This window comes from Arvicola amphibius, chromosome 7 (assembly GCF_903992535.2).
Source record: "Arvicola amphibius chromosome 7, mArvAmp1.2, whole genome shotgun sequence".
Classification (NCBI taxonomy): Eukaryota; Metazoa; Chordata; class Mammalia; order Rodentia; family Cricetidae; genus Arvicola; species Arvicola amphibius.
Genome location: NC_052053.1, coordinates 747,504 through 772,231, shown reverse-complemented (window position 1 = coordinate 772,231; position 24,728 = coordinate 747,504). Strand labels below are relative to the sequence as shown.

Below are 24,728 nucleotides of genomic sequence, written 5' to 3'. Positions count from 1 at the left end.
CTTTTCTCTTTTAAACTTATTCTTTTTCTTTCAGTATTTTGTACTATTTTTTACTTTTTGTTTTGTACTCTTTTTACTCCTTTTTTTGTACTCCTCTTTTTAACTCTTTTCCTTTTTGAGGTCTTTCAATTCACCCTCCTAGCCGGGCGGTGGTGGCGCACGCCTTTAATCCCAGCACTGGGGAGGCAGAGGCAGGCAGATCTCTGTGAGTTCGAGACCAGCCTGGTCTACAAGAGCTAGTTCCAGGACAGGCTCCAAAGCCACAGAGAAACCCTGTCTCGAAAAACCAAAAAAAAAAAAAAAAAAAAAGAAAAAAAGAAAACAAAGTAATCAATTCACCCTCCTGCCTCCTGTTTCAGAGGGTGTCCCTCAGAACATCTCTGGGGATGAAAACACATATACCACTCCCCAATCCACCCTCACAATCCCCTAGGGTGACCTCTCAGCATTCCCTAGTTCCCAATCTTGATGAGACCTCCACTTGTAGTGCACCATGACCACCTGTACTCTCTGTGCTACCATACAGTTAGTGAAACAGGCAAGGGGCTGGAGATTGAAACACGCAACGACTCACAGAGGCAGAGACAGGTCATCCTTGAAACAAGAATGTCCCCAAGAATGTCCCTTTTATTGTGTCCAGAAGCAGCTTATATAGGGATAGCCACACCCCAGCCAAACACACCAGAAACCATTCCCCTGCCATCAGGAACTCCTGAGGATCTCGTGATCAGAGCAGATGTAGGCACTCAGATCAGGGGAAAACAAGTTGTTTACAAGAAATTCAGGATCTGGGGGTTCACTGCTCCCAACAAAGAACACAAAGAAACTTGTGAAAATAATAAAAAAAAGAAATCAGAGAAAATACCAGGAGGGCATTCGAGTGAATACTGAAATTGTCTGCGTTTAATTTTTCATATACTTTTCTACCCAAAACAAAAGGGGAAGAAGGCAACAAAATACTTCTTTAACATGATACAAATGAAAACTCGAACAGTCAATTGCTTTGACACTTTGCGGCATGAAGTCATTATCATTCTGTTGTTTAGGCAGTAAAACTACCCTAGACCATGTTCCTGAAGGCAGCCACTTCCCAGGTAACCTCCTATTACAAAAGAAGGAGGAGAAGTACGTTTGCAAATCCTGGCCATCAGACAGGTTGAAATGGATCTACTTTTATGAGTCATCTTAATGTCAAAGGAACCAGGTAATCACATCCTGAGTTGGGTCATTCAACTATACTCAAATGTTCACAATCCCTGGGTTCTCTGTAGTATTCAAGTTTACCTGTACATAACTGATGGGTGATCAAGGACTTGTGCCTGATATTTCTTTTCCCAAAGTAACAGGTACTCTGAAAATAATTCTTGTCATTACAGAGTAAGTATTGTTTGAGATGAAAATGAATTAATGGATAAGATCCTGCCCCTTCTCACATACCTAGGTACATATACTCACTGGAACATTGGGGCTAACTACTTCCCTGTCTACTCTCAATTTTTCCCTGCAGGTAGTTGAGACTATTCATATTCTCCATGGCCAAATAGACTCATTGGATACAATGGTTCTCCAAAATTGACAATAATTTTCTATTGATATTAGTGAAGGGTAGTCTTTCCCTCTCTTGCAGGGAGGGATGTTGCTTCTACATCAACCAATAGTGTATAATAAAAGATAAGATCCAACAACTCTGGACAGTACCCAATATCACAAGAGCTTAATGCCCCTGGCTGGTGGACTGTTGATTGTCCAATATAGAATGGGATAGAGGGAAGTAGATAACACGTAGTTGGGCCATTGATTCAAATGCAATGAACAAATATATCCTTGCCAAGAAAAGGACATCTATATAAAAAGAGGAAGACTTAAATGGTATTTTTCCATAAATGTGGGCAATAATTGATGTTACCATTTCTAAGAGCCTCACAAGAATGGTAGGCATCAAAAGATAACCCAAGCAAAAAAAAAAAAAAAAAAAAGAGTAAGGTAAAGAATATGGACAATGCATAGAAGTAGAAAGAGGCATATGCAGGGAAAGGCAAAATCTACTATGTGTTAAATTTTATACGATCATGTTTTAATTTTGTTGTTATTGACCTTTAATATTAACCTGACTAATATTAACACATGTGTTTTTGCCTCTGAGGAACTGAAAATGAGAGTTATGTTCTCTGTAATAGAATAAAGAAAGTATTAATTCCTTGGAAGATTAATGACAATAGAAAGATTATCTGTGTTGGTTTAACCTTATATTATGATTGAATTGCTACAGACATTTAGAAAATATGTAAGTGGAGCCTTGTATGAAACTTTGTGATAAAAACCCTTTGTACCATGCATAAAGCCCTAGGTATATTTTCTCATGTGTTGGGAGTGATGGGGGGGTATATAACAAAATAAAGTTATCAAGACTTCATGAAAGTGACCAGGCTAAGTGATGAAGCCTTAGGGTGGTATACAATTGCAACCCTTACACCCTAGAATAGTTTTCCAGTGGGGACTCCAGTATTTCCTTCTAAATCAATGACTACATGAAACTGTATCTTATATTTACAAATTTTGCACACATATAGATAGCATTCCATGTTAAAACTAAACACCTAGTTTATATCAGAATAACTCTGGATATAGAGAAATGGTCTTAAAATGCAGTTAGTTTTAATGAAGCCTTTTTACAGGTGTTAATCCAATATACTTATTATCCTCATAAGGAAAGATAAGGAAAAAATATGTATCTAGTAGAAAACAAAAATGAAGACAACAAGAAAGAAACCTACAAAGAAAAATCTGTAACCATCTATAGGGAAATTCCTAAGAGCTGTTTAATTTTGCAAACTTTTGGTTTTAGATATCTAACATCTAGACATAGAAAAAATAAGGATTTTTTTCATTTGGTTAATTTTTTTGGCTTGTTGTTTTTATTTGTTTGTTTGTTTTGATTTGATTTCTTTGTTTTTTTCTGCATAAGCCAGTTACTGAATGGCGTGTTATAATAATAGTCCTATCAAACTACTACAATCGTTATAACAGATTTGTATTCCACATTTTTAGATATATAAATATTATACTGAATGCCGAATGTGATCATTATTTTAATTTTTAAAATGGATACATAATGACAATTTGAAATATTGATTAATAACCTAAAATAAATGGAATTTTACATTCTTTAAATATTAAACCCTGAAGAGATGGTAGATGGTCAGTTTGTAAAGTACTTGCTGTGTAGGGCGGGGATATGAGTTTGTGTTACTAGAAAACAGTAACACCAAAGGTGATAACATGCATGTGTAATCACAGTGCTTCTAAGCTGAGACGGGTGATGGAGGTAGCAAGAATTCTTTCAGGTCAGCTCACATGGTATAAGCGGTGACAGGCAACAATGATTTTATGTTTGAATGTATTACTAGAGACTGATAAAAACTACAGTGAATCTTGTCTACTTCCAGTATCCAGGAGGCTCACTGTGAGCCTTGTCAGTTTGGTTGCTCACTTTCCTGGACTAAGGGGGAGCTGGGAGGACCTTGGACTTAACATAGTGAAGGGAACCCTGATGGCTCTTTGGCTTGGAGATGGAGGGAGTGGGGGTATGGGTGGAAGGGAGGGGAGGGAAGGGGGAGGAGGAGGGAAGGAGATGGAAATCTTTAATAAAAAAAAATTAAAAAAAATCAGATACAAAAAAAAATTTAAAAAAACTTAACTATGATAACTAAAAAAAAGAAAAACTACAGTGAAAAATATGTAAGAAACTATATCAAACTGCTTATCAAGAACATATCACTAAGAGACACTGAAAAATTAGTTTATTTTTTTAATTCAATGCTTAATATGAAAATCTTCTCGAAACTCTCCTCATAGCCTCTTTTACATCTTTGTTCCTGAGACTGTAGATGATGGGGTTGAGCATCGGAATCCCAATGCTGTAAAATGTTGACACTATCATGTCGTACTCCTTGGAATAGCTGGAACTGGGTCTTACATACATGAAGAGGCTTGTGCCATATAAAATGGACACAGCGGTGAGGTGAGCTCCACATGTAGAGAACACTTTCTTCCTCCCTTCAGCTGAATTCATCTTAAGAATTGTCAAGAAGATGAAAGCATAGGAGACCAGAATGATCAGGATGGTGACGAGTTCTATGGAACTCACAAAGAAGAAGAGCAGGAGCTCATTAACATAAGTTTCAGAGCAGGAAACGGCAAGTAGAGGAGGTATATCACAAAATATATGTGTAATTTCATTGGAACGACAGAAAGACAGGCTGAACGTGGCCACTGTGTGGATAACAGCATGCAGAATCCCACCAGCATAGGAAGCAATGATGAGTGACACATAGACTCTAGGAGACATGCTCACTGCGTACATAAGTGGGCTGTGAATGGCTACATAGCGGTCATAAGCCATTGCTGCTAAGAGAAAGCATTCTGTTGTTCCAAATGTAACAGCAAAGAACATCTGTGTTGCACAGCCATGGAATGAAATGATTTTACTTCCTGACATAAAACCTACTAACATATTTGGCGTGATATCTGAGGAATAGCAGGCATCCACAGAAGACAACGCGCTGAGGAGGCAGTACATGGGGTTATGGAGTTGTGGGTCTCCAATGACTAAAATAATTAGTCCTACATTTCCTATTAGAGTTAAAAGATAAATTCCTAGGAAGAGGAAAAAGAGAATGATCTGCAGTTCAGTGTTGTCAGTGAGTCCCTTGAGAATAAATGTAGTAACTTCTGTGATGTTCTTCATGTCAAAATTTTATGAAGCAATATTGAAGATACTCAGTATCCTGTTCACAGTCCTATGAAAACAACAGAGTGTAGTGTAAGTCAATGAACATAGATCATGTCTTCATATACTTGATGATCTAGAAGTAAATGGCTACCTGGTGCTATATTAATATATGCCACTTACACACAATGAAATAGCAGGTACTATTGTTTTGTATTGTGGAGATGGACACATTATTTAAAGTTCTACCGGCAGAATGCAATCATCACTAAAATTTAAATGACATTCTTCACAGACTAAAATAAAACAATCCAAAATTCAAACAAAGAACAAAAGTCTCTCTCTGAACAGTACAAAAATATTCTCAAAAAACATTTGTGAAGTTATCACAATAAATGATCTTAAACTATATTAAAAAACTATAGGATCAAAGAGAGTGTGTACCACTACAACATACATATGCATACCAATAGAATAGTGATACAGAAAAATTGTATATATACACACAAATATATATATACATACATACATATATATATAGCATTGTAAATCTTGAGAAAGGAATATAAGAATTAAGAGGTTAAATAGTTCTGTTCATCAAAAGAAAAAATCATCAGAATGAAGAATATCTATGTCCTGCAAAAGTCTTACGTTTGCTCACTATTTGTCACAGAAGAGATTTTTAATAATTAGAAATTGTACAGAACTTCCATAATGAAATGTCAACAAATCAAGCTTTTCATACAAAAAGTTGGCCAAAGACTGTATAGACAGTCCTCAAAGACAGAAAAATAAATGAACAAAAAGTAGTTAAAATACTTTTCAACCTTCTTAGGCCAGAAAAAAGATGCAAATTGCATTGATTTGAGATTTTGTCTCATTGTTGGGTGGTTATCAGCAACAAAACAAAACACAGCAGTGTTTGTAGAAGCACATGCACCCACTATGGAAATTTGTATGATGTTTCAGAAAAAGAAAAAGGTGAACTTTGCCTGCTATATAATCAAGTCCATTCCACTCATGCTTCTCCATCTCAAAGAGCTCCAGGTCCTACCATAGAGATAATTGAACATCCATGTGTCTTGATTTACTATTGATAAAAGCTAAGAAATGGAACCTGTCTAGATTTACATCAGCATATGGATGAATAAAGAAAATAAGGTGCATATACGGAAACAATATTGTTTTTTGTCATAATTAAAAATGAAATCATATGTGAGATATGGATGGACATGGAGATGATTATGTTCATCAAACTGAACTATATTTTGAAAAATGAATACTCATATTTGTTTTCATATTCATAACTTGGATTTAGATCCAAATTTTGTTTGTTTGTGTGTGTGTGTGTGTGTGTGTATCTAGAAAAGAATTCAAGTGACAAGAAAACAGCAAGAGAGACTATTGAGATAACAAAGACATAATTGCATAAAAATTGATTTGGAAATCCATGACATATGTCAATAGTAACTCTGTAAGAAAAGATACAGAAAAATCATGGGCTCAAAATTCCTTCTTAATAAGAGTGATGGAAACATGATATCTACAATAAAATTATAACTTCATATAAACGGGTTTGTTTGCATGCATTTAAGTATGTGTACATTTTTTGTAATGATTTTAACCAGAATTTTGACCAAAATGTGCTAGCATATATAAGGTAAAAGTATGTTTTAAAAACAAATCATGAATAAATGTTTTTCAATGTAGCCAGAAACCACAAGATATTATCAGGTTTACTGCTAAATTTTCCAACAATTCAGTGAAATATCTATCTTAAGCGGTGAATATAGGACATTACAAATGAAAACGTGTCTTATTTTCATACTTCATGAACACACTTGATGTGTGTTGTTAGATGCTAGCCATGGCTTCCCTCAAAATGTGCTCCTCTTTAAAATATCAATATCTTTGAAACACTAAATTATGTGATACTGGATGACCTAGTATAATTACTAAATTAGGGAATAAACATGCAAGGAGGTCCTGTAACATACCAGATGGTGTGATGAATCAAGATTAATATCTAATGAGCTTTTGGAGGGATATATGCTAATTGGAAAATTATCTAATAATTGATCTCAAAAAATATGTATTAAAATTATGTTGTCAAAATTATTTGAGGAAAAATAAAAATCATCTATCTAATTCTCCAACTATTCATAAACTATATTGATTATTAACATATTATAATCTCATTCTATCAGAATTAGATCCAAAATATTGTATATTATATTTTATTATTAACCTTATTCTCTATTTTTAGATTATTTATTAAAAAACATAATTTTGAAAATATGTAAAATGCTGCTATTATCACCACCACCACCCCTGGGTACAGATCACCACTATTTAGTTTGTTACATTATAGTTAATTCTTATTGTTTTGAGTTAATAATAGCTCAAATATTGAGCTATTGAGACATTGAACTGCATCTGTCCTAAGGTAGGTCTATGTTAGTTGATCAGAATGAATGCACAAGGAAGGGATGAAGATTTACAAAATTAAAAACAGCCAGTCCTTGAAGAACTTAATATCTGTTCTTAGTTGTCATATCACTTGCCTCACATCCCAGTGCTATAAGGTTGAAGAAAAAAAATTGATGTGAATTTAAAGTTATAATCGGCAGCAAGCTACATACCCTGTCTTACAAATGCAAGATAAATATTCAAAATGACCTCAAACCAACATCAAAAAGTCAGCCTTGAAAACATATGTATAGACTGTGTAAGTTGTACTTATGTATGTATGGATGTATGTAACAGCAATCAGTAAAAAAGAGGCCATAAATATTAAATAGAGCAATATTAAACAGAGGTTACCTTTAAGGGTTTTGAGTAGTTAAACAGAGGGAATTAAATGATATAATTTCAAAATAAAGAAAAGAATTTCTAAATGTTGCAACTTACATCTGCAAAACACAATTTTAATAGGGAACAGAAAATTTAAATTTGTTTCATTATATAAATTACATAAAATTTCTGTTCATTCACAGAGGAGTTAAAGAGAACATTTTTGTTGTTATATTTGCATTTCTTAGGATTATTGATACCAGAGAAACATTAGCAAGAAATAGTTAACCAAAATTAATTCGATATTATCGGACTATTGTTATTTTATTTCTCAAATTATAGGTCCCCCGATAGCAAATTTATTGAGTGAGACCTTTTGACCCATTGTTTTTCATTCTTTAAGAAGGTCTGCCTTCCTTGAAGGAAGAAAAGCACAATTATTAAATTTTGAGCTTTCTTATTTATACCCAAGTTCATAATCAATATTGTTTTGTATATTTCCCATATGTCTTGATTTTTTTACCCGTTTGATGAAATTTGATATAATTGAGATATAAATGAATACATTTTATTAATCCATAAAATAATCAATAATTAAAGGGTATCACACTGTGTAAAATAGCCAAAATTATGCAACAAAAACTTCTGATACTACAATGTAATTCTCAAAAAAGTTCTTCACATTACCTCAAATTTCTCTTACCAGTGGAGCCAAAAATTTTCATTTTCATTGTGCAAACAATGTGTTTAACTTAGAACGTTTATATCTACTAAAACAAATTGATGATGCCCCAGGAGACGAGGCTGTGGGAATATATACCAATTAGCCTCTGTTTGAAAATACCAACATGATGATGTATTTCATAATAAAATGTCTAATATCCATTATTTAAAAATAGAAAAATTCAATGGTTGTCATTATATTTAATACCTTAACATATAAATATGAATGTTTCTGAATGATAACATAGAAACTCTATTTGAAAATGTTGATAATTATTAAGGATATCTTCAGAGATGGGAAAATCTGACATAAATTTTTTCATAAATTTTGTCATAAATTTTGCTTACATGAAACTTGATTTCTTTGCATTTTTAATACAAGATGTTTAATATTGAAATAAATTGGTAATTATAGTGTTCTAAAATAATATACAAATCATGGTTTTTATTAAATATCTGATAACACAGTGAATGAAAGAGTGCTTAGAGTTTTGTTTGGTTGCATATAATGTAATATGATCAATTTCATCACTTTTACTCAATGTAATATTACAAGTATCCTAATATTATATACAAAGCTAGCACATAATATCGTAGCAACATACAATAATATAATATACATGTATATGTATATTATATTATTGTATATGTCTATTATATTGTATATGTAGTATAGTATTTACATAATACATACATACATACATACTAGTAGCTGTAGTCAAAGCAATCAGAAAAGACAGAGCAAAAGAGGCCAATAAAATTGTACAAGAAAATATAAAAGAAACAAAACGCAGTACAATCTACAGATATCAATAAGTTTGCTATGTTAGTACTAAATGATCAAATATAGAACAAGCCATAGCACTTTTAAAAATGCTTAGGGATAAATTTAAGTATATTAATTAATTTGATGTGATGACCAATGAAAGTTATTCCTTAAACATGTAAGAAAAGATATTCTCTTGACTCATCTTAAACATTCTATGAAAATTTCTAGTTAAGATCTCCATGATATTTACAGGTAGAGGAACCTCAAGGATGTGTTTAAACCTGATGGGATGATATCTAAGGTTTAAAGAGATAAATATAAACAAATATTTCTAAATTTTCTCAAAATCAGACCACAAGCTCAGGCAAGTAGAAATAAAATGGTAATCTATAGATGAAACAAATATTCAGCAAAATTTCTTTAAATAAAAATAAATGCCAATAATCCAAGAAATAATATATAGTTTAGAAACTGCTATGATGCCAAACTAAATGCCTTCATTATATCTAGTCACATTGATAATGAATAAAAATTATTTTTCATACATCCTGGAGACTTTGTGTTCTAGGTGTTTTAGGTTTTAGCATTATATTATGTATGGAAAGGTCTTTCTCTTTATATTTTTCAATCCCGTAATGAGATAAAATTTGATCACATTTGCATAAGCTCATTTATTCTACTCTCTCTAAAGGGGTTTCTGTGAATGTTTTTTACTTAACTTTCAATCAACCTTTTTGTTTCCTTCTTGCAGAGATTCAGGAATTATTGGATAATCTCAATGACAGTCATTTATCTGACATGTGTCTCCTAAATACTGTGCATCATTATGTTTCCTTGTATGTTTATATTTTCTTTTCATATCTATATCATTTTCAAAAAGTTTAATTAAATATCTATAGTTACATATATATATATATTTTTCCCCAAGCTCTTCCCATCCTCCACTTCACACTTTTCTCTCCCAATCCCCCCATCCCACCCCACCCCCAAGTTCCCATTTTTTGTTCAGCAATCTTGTCTACTTCCAATATCCAGGAGGATAACTATATGTTTTTCTTTGGATTCACCTTCTAATATATCTTCTCTAGGATTTTTTTTTTACGAATTATAGGCTTGATGTCCTTTATTTATGGCTAGAAACCAATTATGAGTGAGTACATCCCATGTTCATCTTTTTGGGCCTGGGTTACCTCACTCAGGATGGTGTTTTCTATTTGCATCCATTTGCATGCAAAATTCAAGATGTCATTGTTTTTTACCGCCGAGTAGTACTCTAATATTAGAACACAGTAGATTCAATATTAGAAGTGACCTCATAGAAATAATGTGATTGACAATTGATTGTGTACAATAATTAGTGCTATAACATACTGGAACAATGCATATATTAACTTGTCTTTTCTGTTAAATTATCATCAAGTTCATGGATTTATATATTAATGATTAAAATACATAAGTGAGCTCTTCCATTCAATATTTATGTAACCATAACTCATAGCACTTGGAATTATAACATATCAAATATTAAATGAAATTTGACAGTAGCCATTATTGGATGGCTATGAAAGTTGATTGCAATTTATTATTGCCTGTTATCTTAACATGAATATGTGTGCAAAATATTAGACTAATGAAATAGCTTACATTTCCATGAAAACGACTGGGTACCAGATAATTTGTGCAAAAATTTAATTACTTTTGAAACTGTTACTCTTCTCTGATTCATTGCATTGACTTTAGGATCATATACATATCTTTTCATAATGAGATATCACATCATAATATCCATCTTTGATTAATTTCTCTATCTAGAAATTCATTCCTTGCGTACTTTGAAATAATAAAAATCAACTGTGTACTCACTGTCCCCTAGAGACTCAGTGTGGTCTCTCCCAGGGGCATCCTGCATGCTGTAAGAAGAGCCCAAGAGCCGGGTGTGAAAAGCAGACAGATACATGTTCACAGCCTGCCCTCTAATTGAAAATCCATTTCAAATGTAAGACGAAATTTATTCTGTTAAGTTTTTAAAGAAATTCTAGTTTTGCATTTTAAACTAGAGAATATGTCATAATGTGTAACTGTAGGGTGGGATTCTGCTCAGCATATTGTGATCTGACAAATGAGACATTTTTCTCCCAGAAAGCATAGGAACAATTGCCTGTTCAGGTTAAAGAGAGTTATTAATTCAGATTTTTTTCATTGATTTGATTGAGAAAATAAAATGTGGAGTAGTAAAATTATGTGACTAATCCACAATTTGAAGCAATATAAAATATAAAAAATAAAATTTCCAGCAAATATTAATCTAACTTATGTAGGTTTTGTTGAAGTTAAAGGATTTTAATGAATTTGAAAATGTATTTATTCACTTTAAGACACTGCAATAATGGTCAACCCAGTTTTTTACCATCTTATTTATTTGTTTGTTTCCATAATTTCATGTCCCAATTAAGCTTACTGACTTCGCTGTTTTTTTTTTTTTTTTTTTGGTTTTTCGAGGCAGGGTTTCTCTGTGGCTTTGGAGCCTGTCCTGGAACTAGCTCTTGTAGACCAGGCTGGCCTCGAACTCACAGAGATCTGCCTGCCTCTGCCTCCCGAGTGCTGGGATTAAAGGCGTGCGCCACCACCGCCCGGCTGACTTCGCTGTTTTGTAAGGACTGTGAATTGTTCAGATTTACTACCTAGCTCTGTCTCAGTTTTCTTCTCAATGCTGAATGATGTGTTTTACAGACTATCCTCCTGGAATCAGAAGACAGTACACACACAATATGTCAGTCTGCTAGCATATTAGCTTAGGTGTTTTCTGCTGTCAGTAAACCCTTGTTCATTATCTCTTCATTTCTAAGTTATTAAAAAATGTATTCTGACAGAGAGTTGAGAATCTGATTTCACTTTTGTCTCAGAGATGTGTTTACCTTTTGAGCAACTCTCTGGGGATATCAGGTATATGTAACATCAAATCCCCATTGCCTAAACTAACAATTCTCATGATCAGTGAATTGTATAATGCAAGTTTTCCCTGATTGGCGAAAATGTGGTATATGATGATTTTTGATTTGAACAACTTCTGTGATAACTGTATCAGGTAACGTGATATGGTATTTAAATTTGAGAATTTTATTTATTGGATAAGAACTCTTGCCTATTCAGAGAGACCAGAAATATTTCTGAAATAAATATACCTCATAATATATAAATATATTCACTTTGCATGCGTATTGACCATTTTAATGAGATTTCTGTTATTTATATTATCAGATAGAAAAAAGAAATGTTATGGATGTGGCTCAGTATGTCGAATCCTTGTATAACAAATACAAAAACCCGCAGGGCAGTGGTGGCACATGGCTCAGCACTCCGGAGTCAGAGGTAGGCATCTCACTGAGTGATTTCAAGGCAGACTGATCTCCAAGATCTAGTTCTTGGACAGCTCAGGTTATTACACAAAGAAAATCTGTCTCAAAAAAATTGCAAAAAAAGAACAAACAAAAACAAAAATAAAACAAACAAAAATGAAACAAAACAAAAAATAAACTCTCATTTTGAGACTCAGTATCACAATCAGACATGGTGGCACATCCTTATAATCCCACTGCTTCATCGGTGTAAACAGGATGATGGGCATTTGATGTCCTCCTTGACTACATATTGGGTTCAAATCTTTCTTGACCTATATGAGGAACTTAAACAATAAAATAAAATGAACTAAAATGGTAAAGGACAGAATTTAAAGAAGAAAATACCAGAAACCACACATAAGTGTGTGTAAATGCTTATTCTAAAAAGAATAGAAAAACAAAAATCAGAATAAACTATCAGAATAACATTGAATCTGCCTTTATTTTCAAGTGAGGTACACCTAATGTCTATAATTGCTTTTGCTCTATTACTCATCATTGCACCTTATGTCCTTATAGAATGAATTATCAAAAGAAAGGATTCGAAATGCATTGTTTAAAAAGGTGGCCTGAATAAGTTTGAAATATAAGACTATTGCATTTCCAGGTATTTTGATAATATTATCTAAAAGATATTCATATTCTGCTGAGCAGATTCAATTCAGTCTCATTGTGGGTCATTGATTCCAATGCTAAGACCAAATCATTAAGGCACATCATTCATTTAATTTTTTGTGTATCCAAATATATCTTTTTGGTTCCTGAATTTGAACACAATGTAATAATTATTAAAGTTGGTAAATACATTATGTTAAAAATTAAATTGATAAATAAATATTGTATTAGGTGATTTGGGGAACCTGAAGTTAGCCAAAATAGAAAAATAACTTCTTTAACTTTCTTAAACAGAGTAATGAATCGCCCCAGACTCAACGCCTTCACGTCTCAATGATGCCTATCTAAACTGTGACCATGTGAATATGATTGGATAGATACAGTTTTCACAGGATTCTGCCTTTCTAACATAATAACAAAAATATGTCAAGGATTTTATTTGATAATTATGTTCAAGTGAGCAATGTGACTGAGGTTACAGAGTTCATACTAACAGGCTTCACAAATAATAAGAACCTGCAACTCTTACTATTTCTTTTATTTCTTGCAATTTATATTTTTACTTTGATAGGTAACTTGGGATTAGTTTTGCTGGTAATTGGAGATTTCAGACTCCATAATCCCAAGTACTATTTTCTAAGTGTTTTATCATTATTAGATGCCTGTTATTCAACAGTTGTCACACCAAAGATGATGATCAATTTCCTTTCAAAAGATAAATCCGTCTCTTATCCCGGATGTGTAACACAAATGTTCCTTTTTGTTGCTTTCGGGAACACAGAATGCTTTCTCTTAGCAGCAATGGCTTATGACCGCTATGTAGCCATCTACAACCCACTTCTATATGCAGTGAACATGTCACCTAGAGTTTTCCTGCCACTCACCATTGTTTCTTTCTTTTTTTAAAAAAAAAAATAATGGGATTTTTTATTTGTCATCAGAAGGATACAAAAAGGGCTGTCTAATTCACAACAATGTATCAGTACGCCAATCAGCAAAACTGATATATTTCAACATCAAAGTCAAGACAAAGTTTTTATAGAATCTATAGATTTCCAAATATAATTTTGTGAATAATTAATTTTAATAGATATCTGAAATTTTAAGAGATTGTAGTGTTTAAAATGATATTTGATTAATCTGGCAAATGCATCTCTATAGGCAAGCACACTATACAGACTTTTTGGTTGGTTTCTGGCTCATTTTCTTGAGGACGTGTCACAAGTACTATCTTGACATGAATTATTTTTTTTCTCATTTTTTTTATTAAAGATTTCCATCTCTTCCCCCTTCCCTCCCCTCCCTTCCACCCATATCCCCACTCCACCCCTCTCCAAGACAAAGAGCCATCAGGGTTCCCTTCACTATGTTAAGTCCAAGGTCCTCCCAGCTCCCCCTAAGTCCAGGAAGGTGAGCAACCAGACTGACAAGGCTCACAGACAAGCTGTAGAGTTCATGTTCATTGCCGTTGTCCTTGGTTTCTCAGTCCTCCTCCACCGTCAGCCACATTCAGAGAGTCCGGTTTGGTCCCCTGTTCCATCAGTCCCATTCCAACTGGACTTGGTGGTCTCCCGTTAGATCTGTCCCACCATCTCAATGGGTAAAGGCACTCCTCACGGTCCTGACTTCCTTGCTCATGATCTCCCTCCTTTTGCTCCTCATCAGGACCTTGGGAACTCAGTCCGGTGCTCCTATGTGGGGCTCTGTCATTTTCTCCATCCAATGCCAGGTGAAGGTTTTATGGTGATATGCAAGACATTGTTTCTTATGTTGTGGGAATTATAAATGGTTCTGTCCACACAGGAGCCACTTTCAGTCTATCCTTTTGTTGATCCAATGAAATTAGACATGTCTTCTGTGATGTTCCTCCTCTCCTGGCTATTTCTTGTTCTGACACCCACATCAATCAGCTTCTTCTCTTCTACTATGTGGGGACTGTCGAGATCATCACCATTCTGATTGTTCTTGTTTCCTATGGTTTCATTCTCTTTGCCATTCTCAAGATGATGTCTGCTGAAGGGAGGAGCAAAGTTTTCTACACATGTGGAGCTCACCTCACTGGGGTGTCCATCTATCATGGCACCATCATATTCATGTATGTGAGACCCAGTTCCAACTATGTCTTGGAGCATGACATGATTGTATCCATATTTTATACTATTATTATTCCTATGCTCAACCCCATCATCTATAGTCTGAGAAACACAGACGTAAAGACTGCAATGAAAAAATTCTTTGAGAAAAATGTATTATGAAAAACTTTCATTTCTATCATTGAAATAAGCTAAAGATAAGGCTTATTAAGTGAGTCTGTTTATGATCAGAAATTAGAGGAAACCACTCCTAATTTTAGTTTATAATACATTTTTAAAAATGTATATCAACAAAACAAAAAGATCATTTGGTACTGATTATACACTGATATTAAAATTGTCAGTGTATAATGTCAATATTATAACTATAAATATGTTAAAAAAGTTTTTAAAATAATTGTACATATATTTAATATTTGAGTATATGTTGTTTTACTTAGTTTTCAGATGTGATCTTGTATATAATATCCCAGGATTTAGAAAATTGTAATATTCTATTGTTGCAGTAAAGATTGTTCAGTCACTATATTTTAATTCTTAATTCTTCAATCTCTCTCCATTTTAGTTATTAATTTACAATATAATGTCACAAACTAAGACAAAATCAACTGATTGTCTATGTTTTGTCTATGTCTATCTCAAGTCATCGGTGTTTCTCTTTTTAGAAATGTGTTTCATCTTTACAATTCAGTTACATAAATGGAATTAATTCTTCTTAAACTTTCAATACTATACCAATCTTCATGTAGTTCTAGTGACTGGGTCTAATATTCTTCAAAGAAAAGGAGTGCACTGGGAAGAACAGCCACCACAGAAAATGCTGCTTTTGCTACTTTGTTTCTCTAGTATAATTTGAGATCAGAATGGTAATTCCTCTATCACTGCTCTTTTGCTCAAGATTGCCTTGGTTTTCTGAAGCCTTTTCTGTTTCTTTACGACTATTAGAGAAATTGTTATATTTCTATAAAAATAGCATGAGTATTTTGGTTGGTGTTTCTCTGAATCTTTAAACTGATAGAATAGAGTTTTCACAATAATAATTCTGTCAGTCTCTGCAAACAAAATTTTTTCCCTTTTTTTGTATTTTTTCAAGAATTTTAGTTTTCTAATGAGAGATGTTATAACACTTGTATGAGTTTACTGATAATTTTTGAGACTATTATGAATGACATTGTTTTCCTGATTTCCTCTTCAGTTTGTTTGTCATTCTTTTATGGAAAAGATACTTGAATTTTAGTTGTTAATATCATTTCCTTGCTACTTTGCTGAAGGTGATGCTCAGTTTTAAAAGTTTCTAGTAGAGTCTTTAGACTACCTATATTAAGTATCATGTCATCTGAAAACACAATTTTCCACTTACGATTATTATCCATTGTGTATCACCAAGGCTTTTAACACTGCATTAAATAAAGGTGGGGATTGATAAAGCTAAGGCTTATCTGCAGTTATAATGGGATGATGTGGGTTACTGATGTGTCGTGTATAACCTTTATTACATTGAGAGATGTTTCTCTTGTTCTGTGATAAATCTTTCAGAAAAAAAGAATGTCAGACTCATCCAAAGCCTTTTTGCATATATTGAGATGATCATTTAATGACTATTCTTTTTTTCTCTTTTTTGAATTGTTTAGATATATACCCCAATTTTATTTTTTTCTCATTTTTTTATTAAAAATTTCCATCTCCTCCCCTCCTCTTCCCCCTTCCCTCCCCTCCCTTCCACCCATACCCCCACTCCCTCCCTCTCCAAGCCAAAGAGCCATCAGGGTTCCCTTCACTATGTTAAGTCCAAGGTTCTCCCAGCTCCCCCTAAGTCCAGGAAGGTGAGCAACCAGACTGACAAGGCTCACAGTGAGCCCGTCCATGCTGTAGAGTTCATGTTCATTGCCGTTGTCCTTGGTTTCTCAGTCCTCCTCCACCGTCAGCCACATTCAGAGAGTCCGGTTTGGTCCCCTGTTCCATCAGTCCCATTCCAACTGGACTTGGTGGTTAGATCTGTCCCACCGTCTCAATGGGTAAACGCACCCCTCACGGTCCTGACTTCCTTGCTCATGATCTCCCTCCTTTTGCTCCTCATCAGGACCTTGGGAGCTCAGTCCGGTGCTCCTAAGTGGGGCTCTGTCATTTTCTCCATCCAATGCCAGGTGAAGGTTCTATGGTGATATGCAAGATATTCATGAGTATGGCAATAGGATCTGGACATTTCTGGCACCCTCTCCTCAGCTGCCCAAGGAACTAGCTGGGGGCGTCTTCCTGGACACCTGGGAACCCCTCTAGAGTCAAGTCTCTGCCAACCTTAGAATGGCTCCCTTAATTAAGATATATAATTCCTTGTTCCCATATCCACCCTTCCTATATCCCAACCATCCTATTCCCCCAAGCTCTTCCCATCCTCCACTTCACACTTTTCTCTCCCCATCCCCCATCCCCCATCCCACCCCACCCCCAAGTTCCCATTTTTTGTCAGGCAATCTTGTCTACTTCCAATATCCAGGAGGATAACTATATGTTTTTCTTTGGATTCACCTTCTTATTTAGCTTCTCTAGGAAATTCTTCAAGTTATAGGCTCGATATCCTTTATTTATGGCTAGAAACCAATTATGAGTGAGTACATCCCATGTTCATCTCTTTGGGCCTGGGTTACCTCACTCAGGATGGTGTTTTCTATTTCCATCCATTTGTTCGAATGGCCAAAAGACACTTAAGGGCATGCTCAACCTCCTTAGCAATCAGGGAAATGCAAATCAAAACAGCTTTGAGATACCATCTTACACCTGTCAGATTGGCTAAAATTAAAAACACCAATGATAGCCTTTGCTGGAAAGGATGTGGAGTAAGGGGTACACTCATCCATTGCCGGTGGGAATGCAAACTTGTGCAACCGCTTTGGAAAGCAGTGTGGAGGTTTCTCAGGAAATTTGGGATAAACTTACCCCAGGATCCAGCAATTCCACTATTGGGTATCTACCCAAGAGATGCCCAATCATATTACAAAAGCATTTGTTCAACTATGTTTATAGCAGCATTATTTGTAATAGCCAGAACCTGGAAACAACCTAGATGCCCTTCAGTTGAAGAATGGATGAAGAAAGTGTGGAATATATACATATTAGAGTACTACTCATTGGTAAAAAACAATGACATCTATAATGACTATTCGTAAGCAAACTTATGGAATTATTACATTTATCAGTTTTTGTAATTTTAATAATCCACTCATTTCAGCCATAAAGTTAAGATGATCTGGGTGTATTATCTTTTCCCAACTTTAAGATGATTTTTTCAATTCGTTGAGAATTTTATAACGCATATAATATATGTCAACCATATTTACCCCTCAACTGTCCCTGAAACTTTTCTTAGATCCAGGCAAACCTCTGTTAACTTAAGTGCCTAATTTGTGCTGACCATGTGTTTATGTATGTGAAGCTACTAATGGATGTCTGTGGGCCTAGGAAGACGGATACCCTTAAAGAAAACTGAGACTCTCTTCATCAGAGACCATCAACTGTCAAAAGTTCCTCAACCAAGATTGAGGAGGACCTGTGAGTCCCCTCTGCTTTCATGCCAGTCTTCTGAAAACAAACAGACTTGCTATGAACTCTTAGTGCAGAGGTCCTCCTGTGCCCTCAGGATTTTGCTCTAGTTTCCCTCTACCGCGGGTTTCAACATTTTTTAGTGCATTTTGTATTCCTGAGTCTTGAGGCAAGTGAGTGTAGAATAAAAGTGTCCCTTGTAGCTGAGCACTCAACAAACACATCTATGCATTTATCTTCTGGACCATGAAACTTATCTGATGAGATCTGAGAGTTGCACTAATTAATAGATTCAGTGATATGAATTAATGGACAGTTTGATACTGTTCTTTTTCCAAATTAATGGTAATAGATCCACTTCTGGGCTGAATAAGTCCACAATCACCATTATTAGGGAAAATAAAAGAGTCACATGGAAATTCACTATTATATACAATTCATACATAATTATATGTCTGTTTGTGCAAATATATTCACACAAAGTTTAAGGTATACTTTGTCATATAAAATTTTATATATGTATTGTATATAATAGTTGTATAAATATTACTAGTTGGATTGCTGTGACACATTAGAAGCTCAATACTATGGTTTAAAATTTTTTATGTTGTTATTTTTTATATTTTTTTCATTTTAGCTTTTGCAGCATGGTTACACTTTACAGCTAATATCCCCTTATGAGTAAATATATACCAATACCAAGTTTGTCTCTCAGGGTCTTTGTTACCTAACTCAGGATAATTTTTAGAGTTCCATTCATTTGCCTGCAAATTTTATGACATTATTTTTATAACTGAGTAATATACCATCATATTGGTGTCCATAGTTTGCTTGGGGAACTAAAACCAAGCATGTAAAAGACCTGTATGAGAAAAAAAACTTTCATGTCTTTGAAGAAAAATACTGGAGAAAATAGAAGAAGCTTTATTCAGAATATAGCATTTCTAATTCTTCACAACCAGGTTTTATCAGCTATGTGAAGAATGTGAAGGTAAAAATTGGGGTTTTTCAGAATTTCCTTATGTGTGTGTGTGTGTGTGTGTGTGTGTGAACACATACAGCTGTGTTTCATAAAAAGTCTGAATGGTGGATCATCTAGTGTCTCATTGCGCAATTTGGCCTACCTAATTTACATTATGTTCCTGATATGTTTCAGTGAACATTTACATATGTATTCCAATAATTTTTTAAGAAGTGATGAAGGGGCCGGGCGGTGGTGGCGCATGCCTTTATTCCCAGCACTCGGGAGGCAGAGGCAGGCGGATCTCTGTGAGTTCGAGACCAGCCTGGTCTACAAGAGCTAGTTCCAGGACAGGCTCTAGAAACTACAGGGAAACCCTGTCTCGAAAAACCAAAAAAAAAAAAAAAAAGTGATGAAGGATGGAAAAAAGGCAATGAATATTACTGAGCTGAATCACTTTTATGATATTTGATAAACACACTATTTTTCATATATATGCAAATGCTTATTTAAGTCTATAATCAATTTCACTAAAACAGTCAAAATAAAGTAGAAATTATTTGATTTGTCTATATCTATGTATCTATGAAAATTTACTTAGTTGTCTTTACACCAACCTGGAATTTTTTATCTTAGGTTTATTAAATTATACATAAGAACTCAGTGGAAGTTTTCTTTGTTCAACCCCATGCTATTGATTAAAAAGAATATAGCTCCATCACAATCTGTGACTTTTTGGAATACAAAACAAGTGGTTACCTTCTTTAAGGATAGTTTCCAACTGCTGCACCCACATAGATGGAGTTATTATATGTTTCATACTGAGTATAAGTCATTCTGTCACAGGTGATTCAACCAAGCATACTGCAAGGAGGCTGTAAAGAAAATGAAACATCTTTACTTGTCTGAAATCCTAAAAATAAAGGCACATCCATGATGAAGATTTCTTTTTATGATTCTATAGATTGAAACTACGGCTACATTACTGGGTCCTCATACTGACCAATGGCTGCAACTTAAATAAAATCTGAAATTTGTATTTCAAATGTTTACACCTTGCCCAGGAGACTTATCAGAATTTTTCAGTTGCTGTAGTTTGTGTTTCAGGTCATTACATTTCTTTTGAAAGAATATGTCTGTAGCAATTAATACTGGTTGTTACTGAGGGTTGTTTAGCTTGTAGTAGGTTTATCAGTTCCATAGAGCTGGTAATAACAGAATGAATGGCCAAGAATTATTTTAGAATAAATGTATCTCAAGATTTATTTAAAGATGGATTTTTTTTTAATGTTTTGAAAGGGTCTCCTTGTACTCCTGACTGACCTGAATGCTTGGGGAGATAAGATGATCTGACAACAGTCAAAAGAAGGAAAACCACAACATATTTGAAACCAGTATATATCTGAATCATCCATGATAAAATAATTTCTGGCAGCTGCACTGTAAGGTTACTATACATAATAACTATAAACCATATATTCCAGAAGGTAGAAGAAAGTATTTTGAAAAATTTCACCAAAAATGGCAACATTGTACAAAACTCATTCTAAAATAAATTATACAATATATTCAATACAATAACAAGTATTGAAATATTAACTTCTATACATTAATTTACATAGAACTAATGAAATTAACATGCAAATATGAAATTCTTTATATGAGCTTAAATTAAGAGAAGTTGAATAATAAACACCCCAATAAATAGTAATATATCTTATATTTTGAAATTATACTATCCTATTATTTTCCCCATCTTTCCTTGCTCACTGCTCCTCCAGACCCTGAAAGGTCCCTTTTTATTTTCCTGGTTTCTTTATAGGGCTCTCAGGGAACAGCAATACCTTTGCTGAATTATTTTGACCTAAGTTCTTGAAAACTTGCCAAGAAGTCTATCTTACAAAGTGCCACTTGAGGATGACCATGTTACGTGATGCTCATGACATTTCAACATAAATTCTGGTGTCAAGGAAAGAGATAAAAGACATAGAATGCTCTGTTCATGTTCAGAATTTTTCTTTGTATTAAATTGTGGCATAACTTCCTTTAAAATTGACTTTGAGAACTTAGGAAAGTGTCAAGAATAATTCAATTAACATCTGAATTTAGTTTAAATGAGTTCACAAAAAGGAAAAATAACCAAAAGGAAAATAAAAGCTCTAAGACTGACAGGTTCAAATCCAAAAATATGTTTTCTCCTTCATTTGTGGAAAAATTTGGGAGTTGAATATTTTCATTCCAATGCTATTGGAAATATTTTGCCTCTGTTTTTTTTCTACAGAGAAAAAAATATTTTTTCTCTGTTTTTTTGATGTTGGCACTCAGAGTAAGTATTTTTTAAATTGTGAATGTTTGAAGTTGTTAAAATAGAAATTATATTTGAAAGTTAAAGTGCACACATCATTTGGTACTTACAAAGGTACACTGTGATTGTGACAAACAGAATTGGTGGAAGGAGATTGCACCAGGGATTATTCATCTTTCAATAAAATTATTTTACTTAAACATAGTTTTGAATAGTGAGGAAGAATATCCTATAATTACTAGTAGTTTTTTCTTAACATAGCCTATTAAAGTTCAGTAAAACAAATATGGTTAATTGATATTGAAAAAGCATAAAATTATGATTCAAAGTTGTTTCCTATACTTCTTCATTAAATGTGAAATTTCATTTAGACTTACTGGAATAAGGGTGTGGCTAAGATCCTTTAGTGTCTTTGATTTTAACATAACCCTAGACTCTACATGAATTTGTGCTGAGTTCACATTAATTATCTGAGTTCTGCAACTTTGATCTTATGTAAAGTGAGGGGATATTATTATCATGTCCATGATAACAGTTCATGCAGGTTAAACATATAAAAGATAGTTATTCAGACTAGCACCTGTGTTTTTGGAATCATAACAAATATTTTCACTTATGATATAAATAATGAACTGTCACTCTGTTCATCTATTTGGAAATCGTTTTACAGTTCTATAACATATTATAAAAGTATAATGACAAACATACAGAAAACTTCCATGCCATCAGAAACTATGCATTACCTTTGATTTCTCATCATTTAGGGTCTCACTATGAACACCTGGAATCACACAAATAAACCTGACTTCATCCTTATGGGACTGACAGATTCAAAAAAGATCCAGCTGGTACTCTCTGTGATTTTTATTCTGATATACATGGTCACTGTCCTGGGGAACATAGGTATGATGCTGATTATTTGTTTAGATGTCCAGCTTCACACTCCAATGTATTTCTTCCTCATCCATTTATCATTTGTTGACCTCAGTTACTCTACTGACATTACACCTAAAACCTTAGAGAACCTGCTGACTTCAAACAAGAGCATTTCCTTCATAGATTGTTTTGCCCAAATGTACATATTTATCCTTTTGGCAGGTGTTGAATGTTCTCTGCTTTCCTCAATGGCCTATGACCGTTACATAGCTATCTGCAAACCTTTACATTATCCAACCATTATGTCTTCACAATGCTGCCTTGCCCTGGTCACTGGATCCTACATGATCGGAACTGTGGATTCCTCTGTCACTGTGTTTGCCATGATTACACTACATTTCTGCAAGTCCAACGTCATCCATCATTTTTATTGTGACACATCTCCACTTTTATCTCTGTCCTGCAGTAATACAAATGGAGTTGAAATAATTATATTCATTTTTGCAGGTTCAACCCTTCTTGGTTCCCTTATCACAATATTTGTATCCTATATGTTTGTTCTTTCTACTATTTTGAAGATTAATTCCACTTCAGGAAAGCACAAAGCCTTCTCCACTTGTGCCTCTCACCTTCTTGGAGTCACTGTCTTTTACAGCACTCTGGTCTTTACTTATTTAAAACCAAGTAAGTCCTACTCCCTGGGAAAGGATCAAGTAGCTTCTGTGTTTTACACCATTGTGATCCCCATGCTGAACCCACTCATCTATAGTCTCAGGAACAAAGAAGTGAAAGGTGCTGTTGTTAGATTAGTGAAAAAGAGACAAGGATCCAGGAAGATAAAATAAGTCTGAAAGTAAGTGCTCATTCACATTGTTTCCAATTGTGTCCATCTTTAAAAAGTTACAATAATTTTTTATTTCTATTACTGCGTGTCTTTTCTCATACATAAGTGGGGTACTGACAGGATGTTTTAGATTTCAGTTTTCCTCACTGAATAAAGAAACACATACTAGCATGTCTATTTTTTTATTTTTAAAGAATACTAGTTTGTATAGGATGAAAATGTGTTTGATATTCTTAGAGTCATATTATATAAAATTTCATACTCATTGAACATTTCGATAGATATTATGTAAACATAATTTCTACAAAGGCTATACTTTCATAAATCATGCATCTTATAATGTGCAAGCTCCTATTTGTTATATACTTCTTGACAAGAAGCTAAATTAGTTTTCAATTTTTTAAAGAGTACAGGATAAATAGTAACCCCGGATATATGTGATAAGATAATGGAAGTAATGTACTTAAGGAACCAATAAAATGGTGTTAATAATCATTAAGAGACTCGATTCCTGACATATTTTAAATGTTCAATATTATTTTTTGAAGAATACTCACTGGCATTCTATAAATTACTTTCACATTATTTAATTCACAATCATGTTGTTACCCTAAAAAGAATATATTCCATTGTTTCAAATTTTGAAATTTATATGAAATTATAAAGTAGTATTAAGCTATAACTGAAATTATTGTTCTTTAAATTGTAATGTGTAGGTCACAATCTTAAAAACTTTTAAAGACAGAGACACTAAAAGCTATTGACCAAAGAGTTTTCTTAGTCTAGTCAATAAATTAGTGTTTGTCAGTTTGAGTCACACAGAAGCAAAATTCCTCTGTAGTGTTTTGTAGCATTATTTGAAATAGTTGAAATTGTATAATTTGATGCCCTCTTTACCACAGCAATCTGAGATGATTGTCTTCTCAATGATTGGGGAAGATCAGTACTGCCTACTTAGGTTTTTTAGACATGGTATACTGTAAATCTATTTTGTGTGCATCTATTAAACTTTTGACACCTTTACAATTCTTACACTTAATTGCAATACCTACAGTTGTTTCTTTTTATAGTATAAATATTTGTGT

General features: G+C 33.8%; 3 protein-coding genes across 3 annotated transcripts; 2 read left to right on the top strand and 1 right to left on the bottom strand.

Annotated features, from left to right (window-relative positions):
• Window positions 1-3,820: 3,820 nt before the first annotated feature.
• Window positions 3,821-4,747, bottom strand: LOC119819142 (olfactory receptor 141). Its single transcript, XM_038337188.1, has one exon. It carries the CDS (start codon window positions 4,745-4,747, stop codon window positions 3,821-3,823), a length of 927 nt encoding a protein of 308 aa, XP_038193116.1.
• Window positions 4,748-9,407: 4,660 nt separating this feature from the next.
• On the top strand, window positions 9,408-15,282 carry LOC119819141 (olfactory receptor 1094-like). The gene is given in 3 exon segments (XM_038337187.1): window positions 9,408-9,450; window positions 13,485-13,912; window positions 14,785-15,282. Coding segments are annotated over 3 exon segments (969 nt in total).
• A 7,414-nt stretch (window positions 15,283-22,696) lies between these two features.
• Window positions 22,697-23,644, top strand: LOC119819565 (olfactory receptor 8H1-like). The gene has a single exon (XM_038337809.1). The coding sequence runs from the start codon at window positions 22,697-22,699 to the stop codon at window positions 23,642-23,644; it is 948 nt and encodes a 315-aa protein (XP_038193737.1).
• The last annotated feature ends 1,084 nt before the right edge of the window (window positions 23,645-24,728 follow it).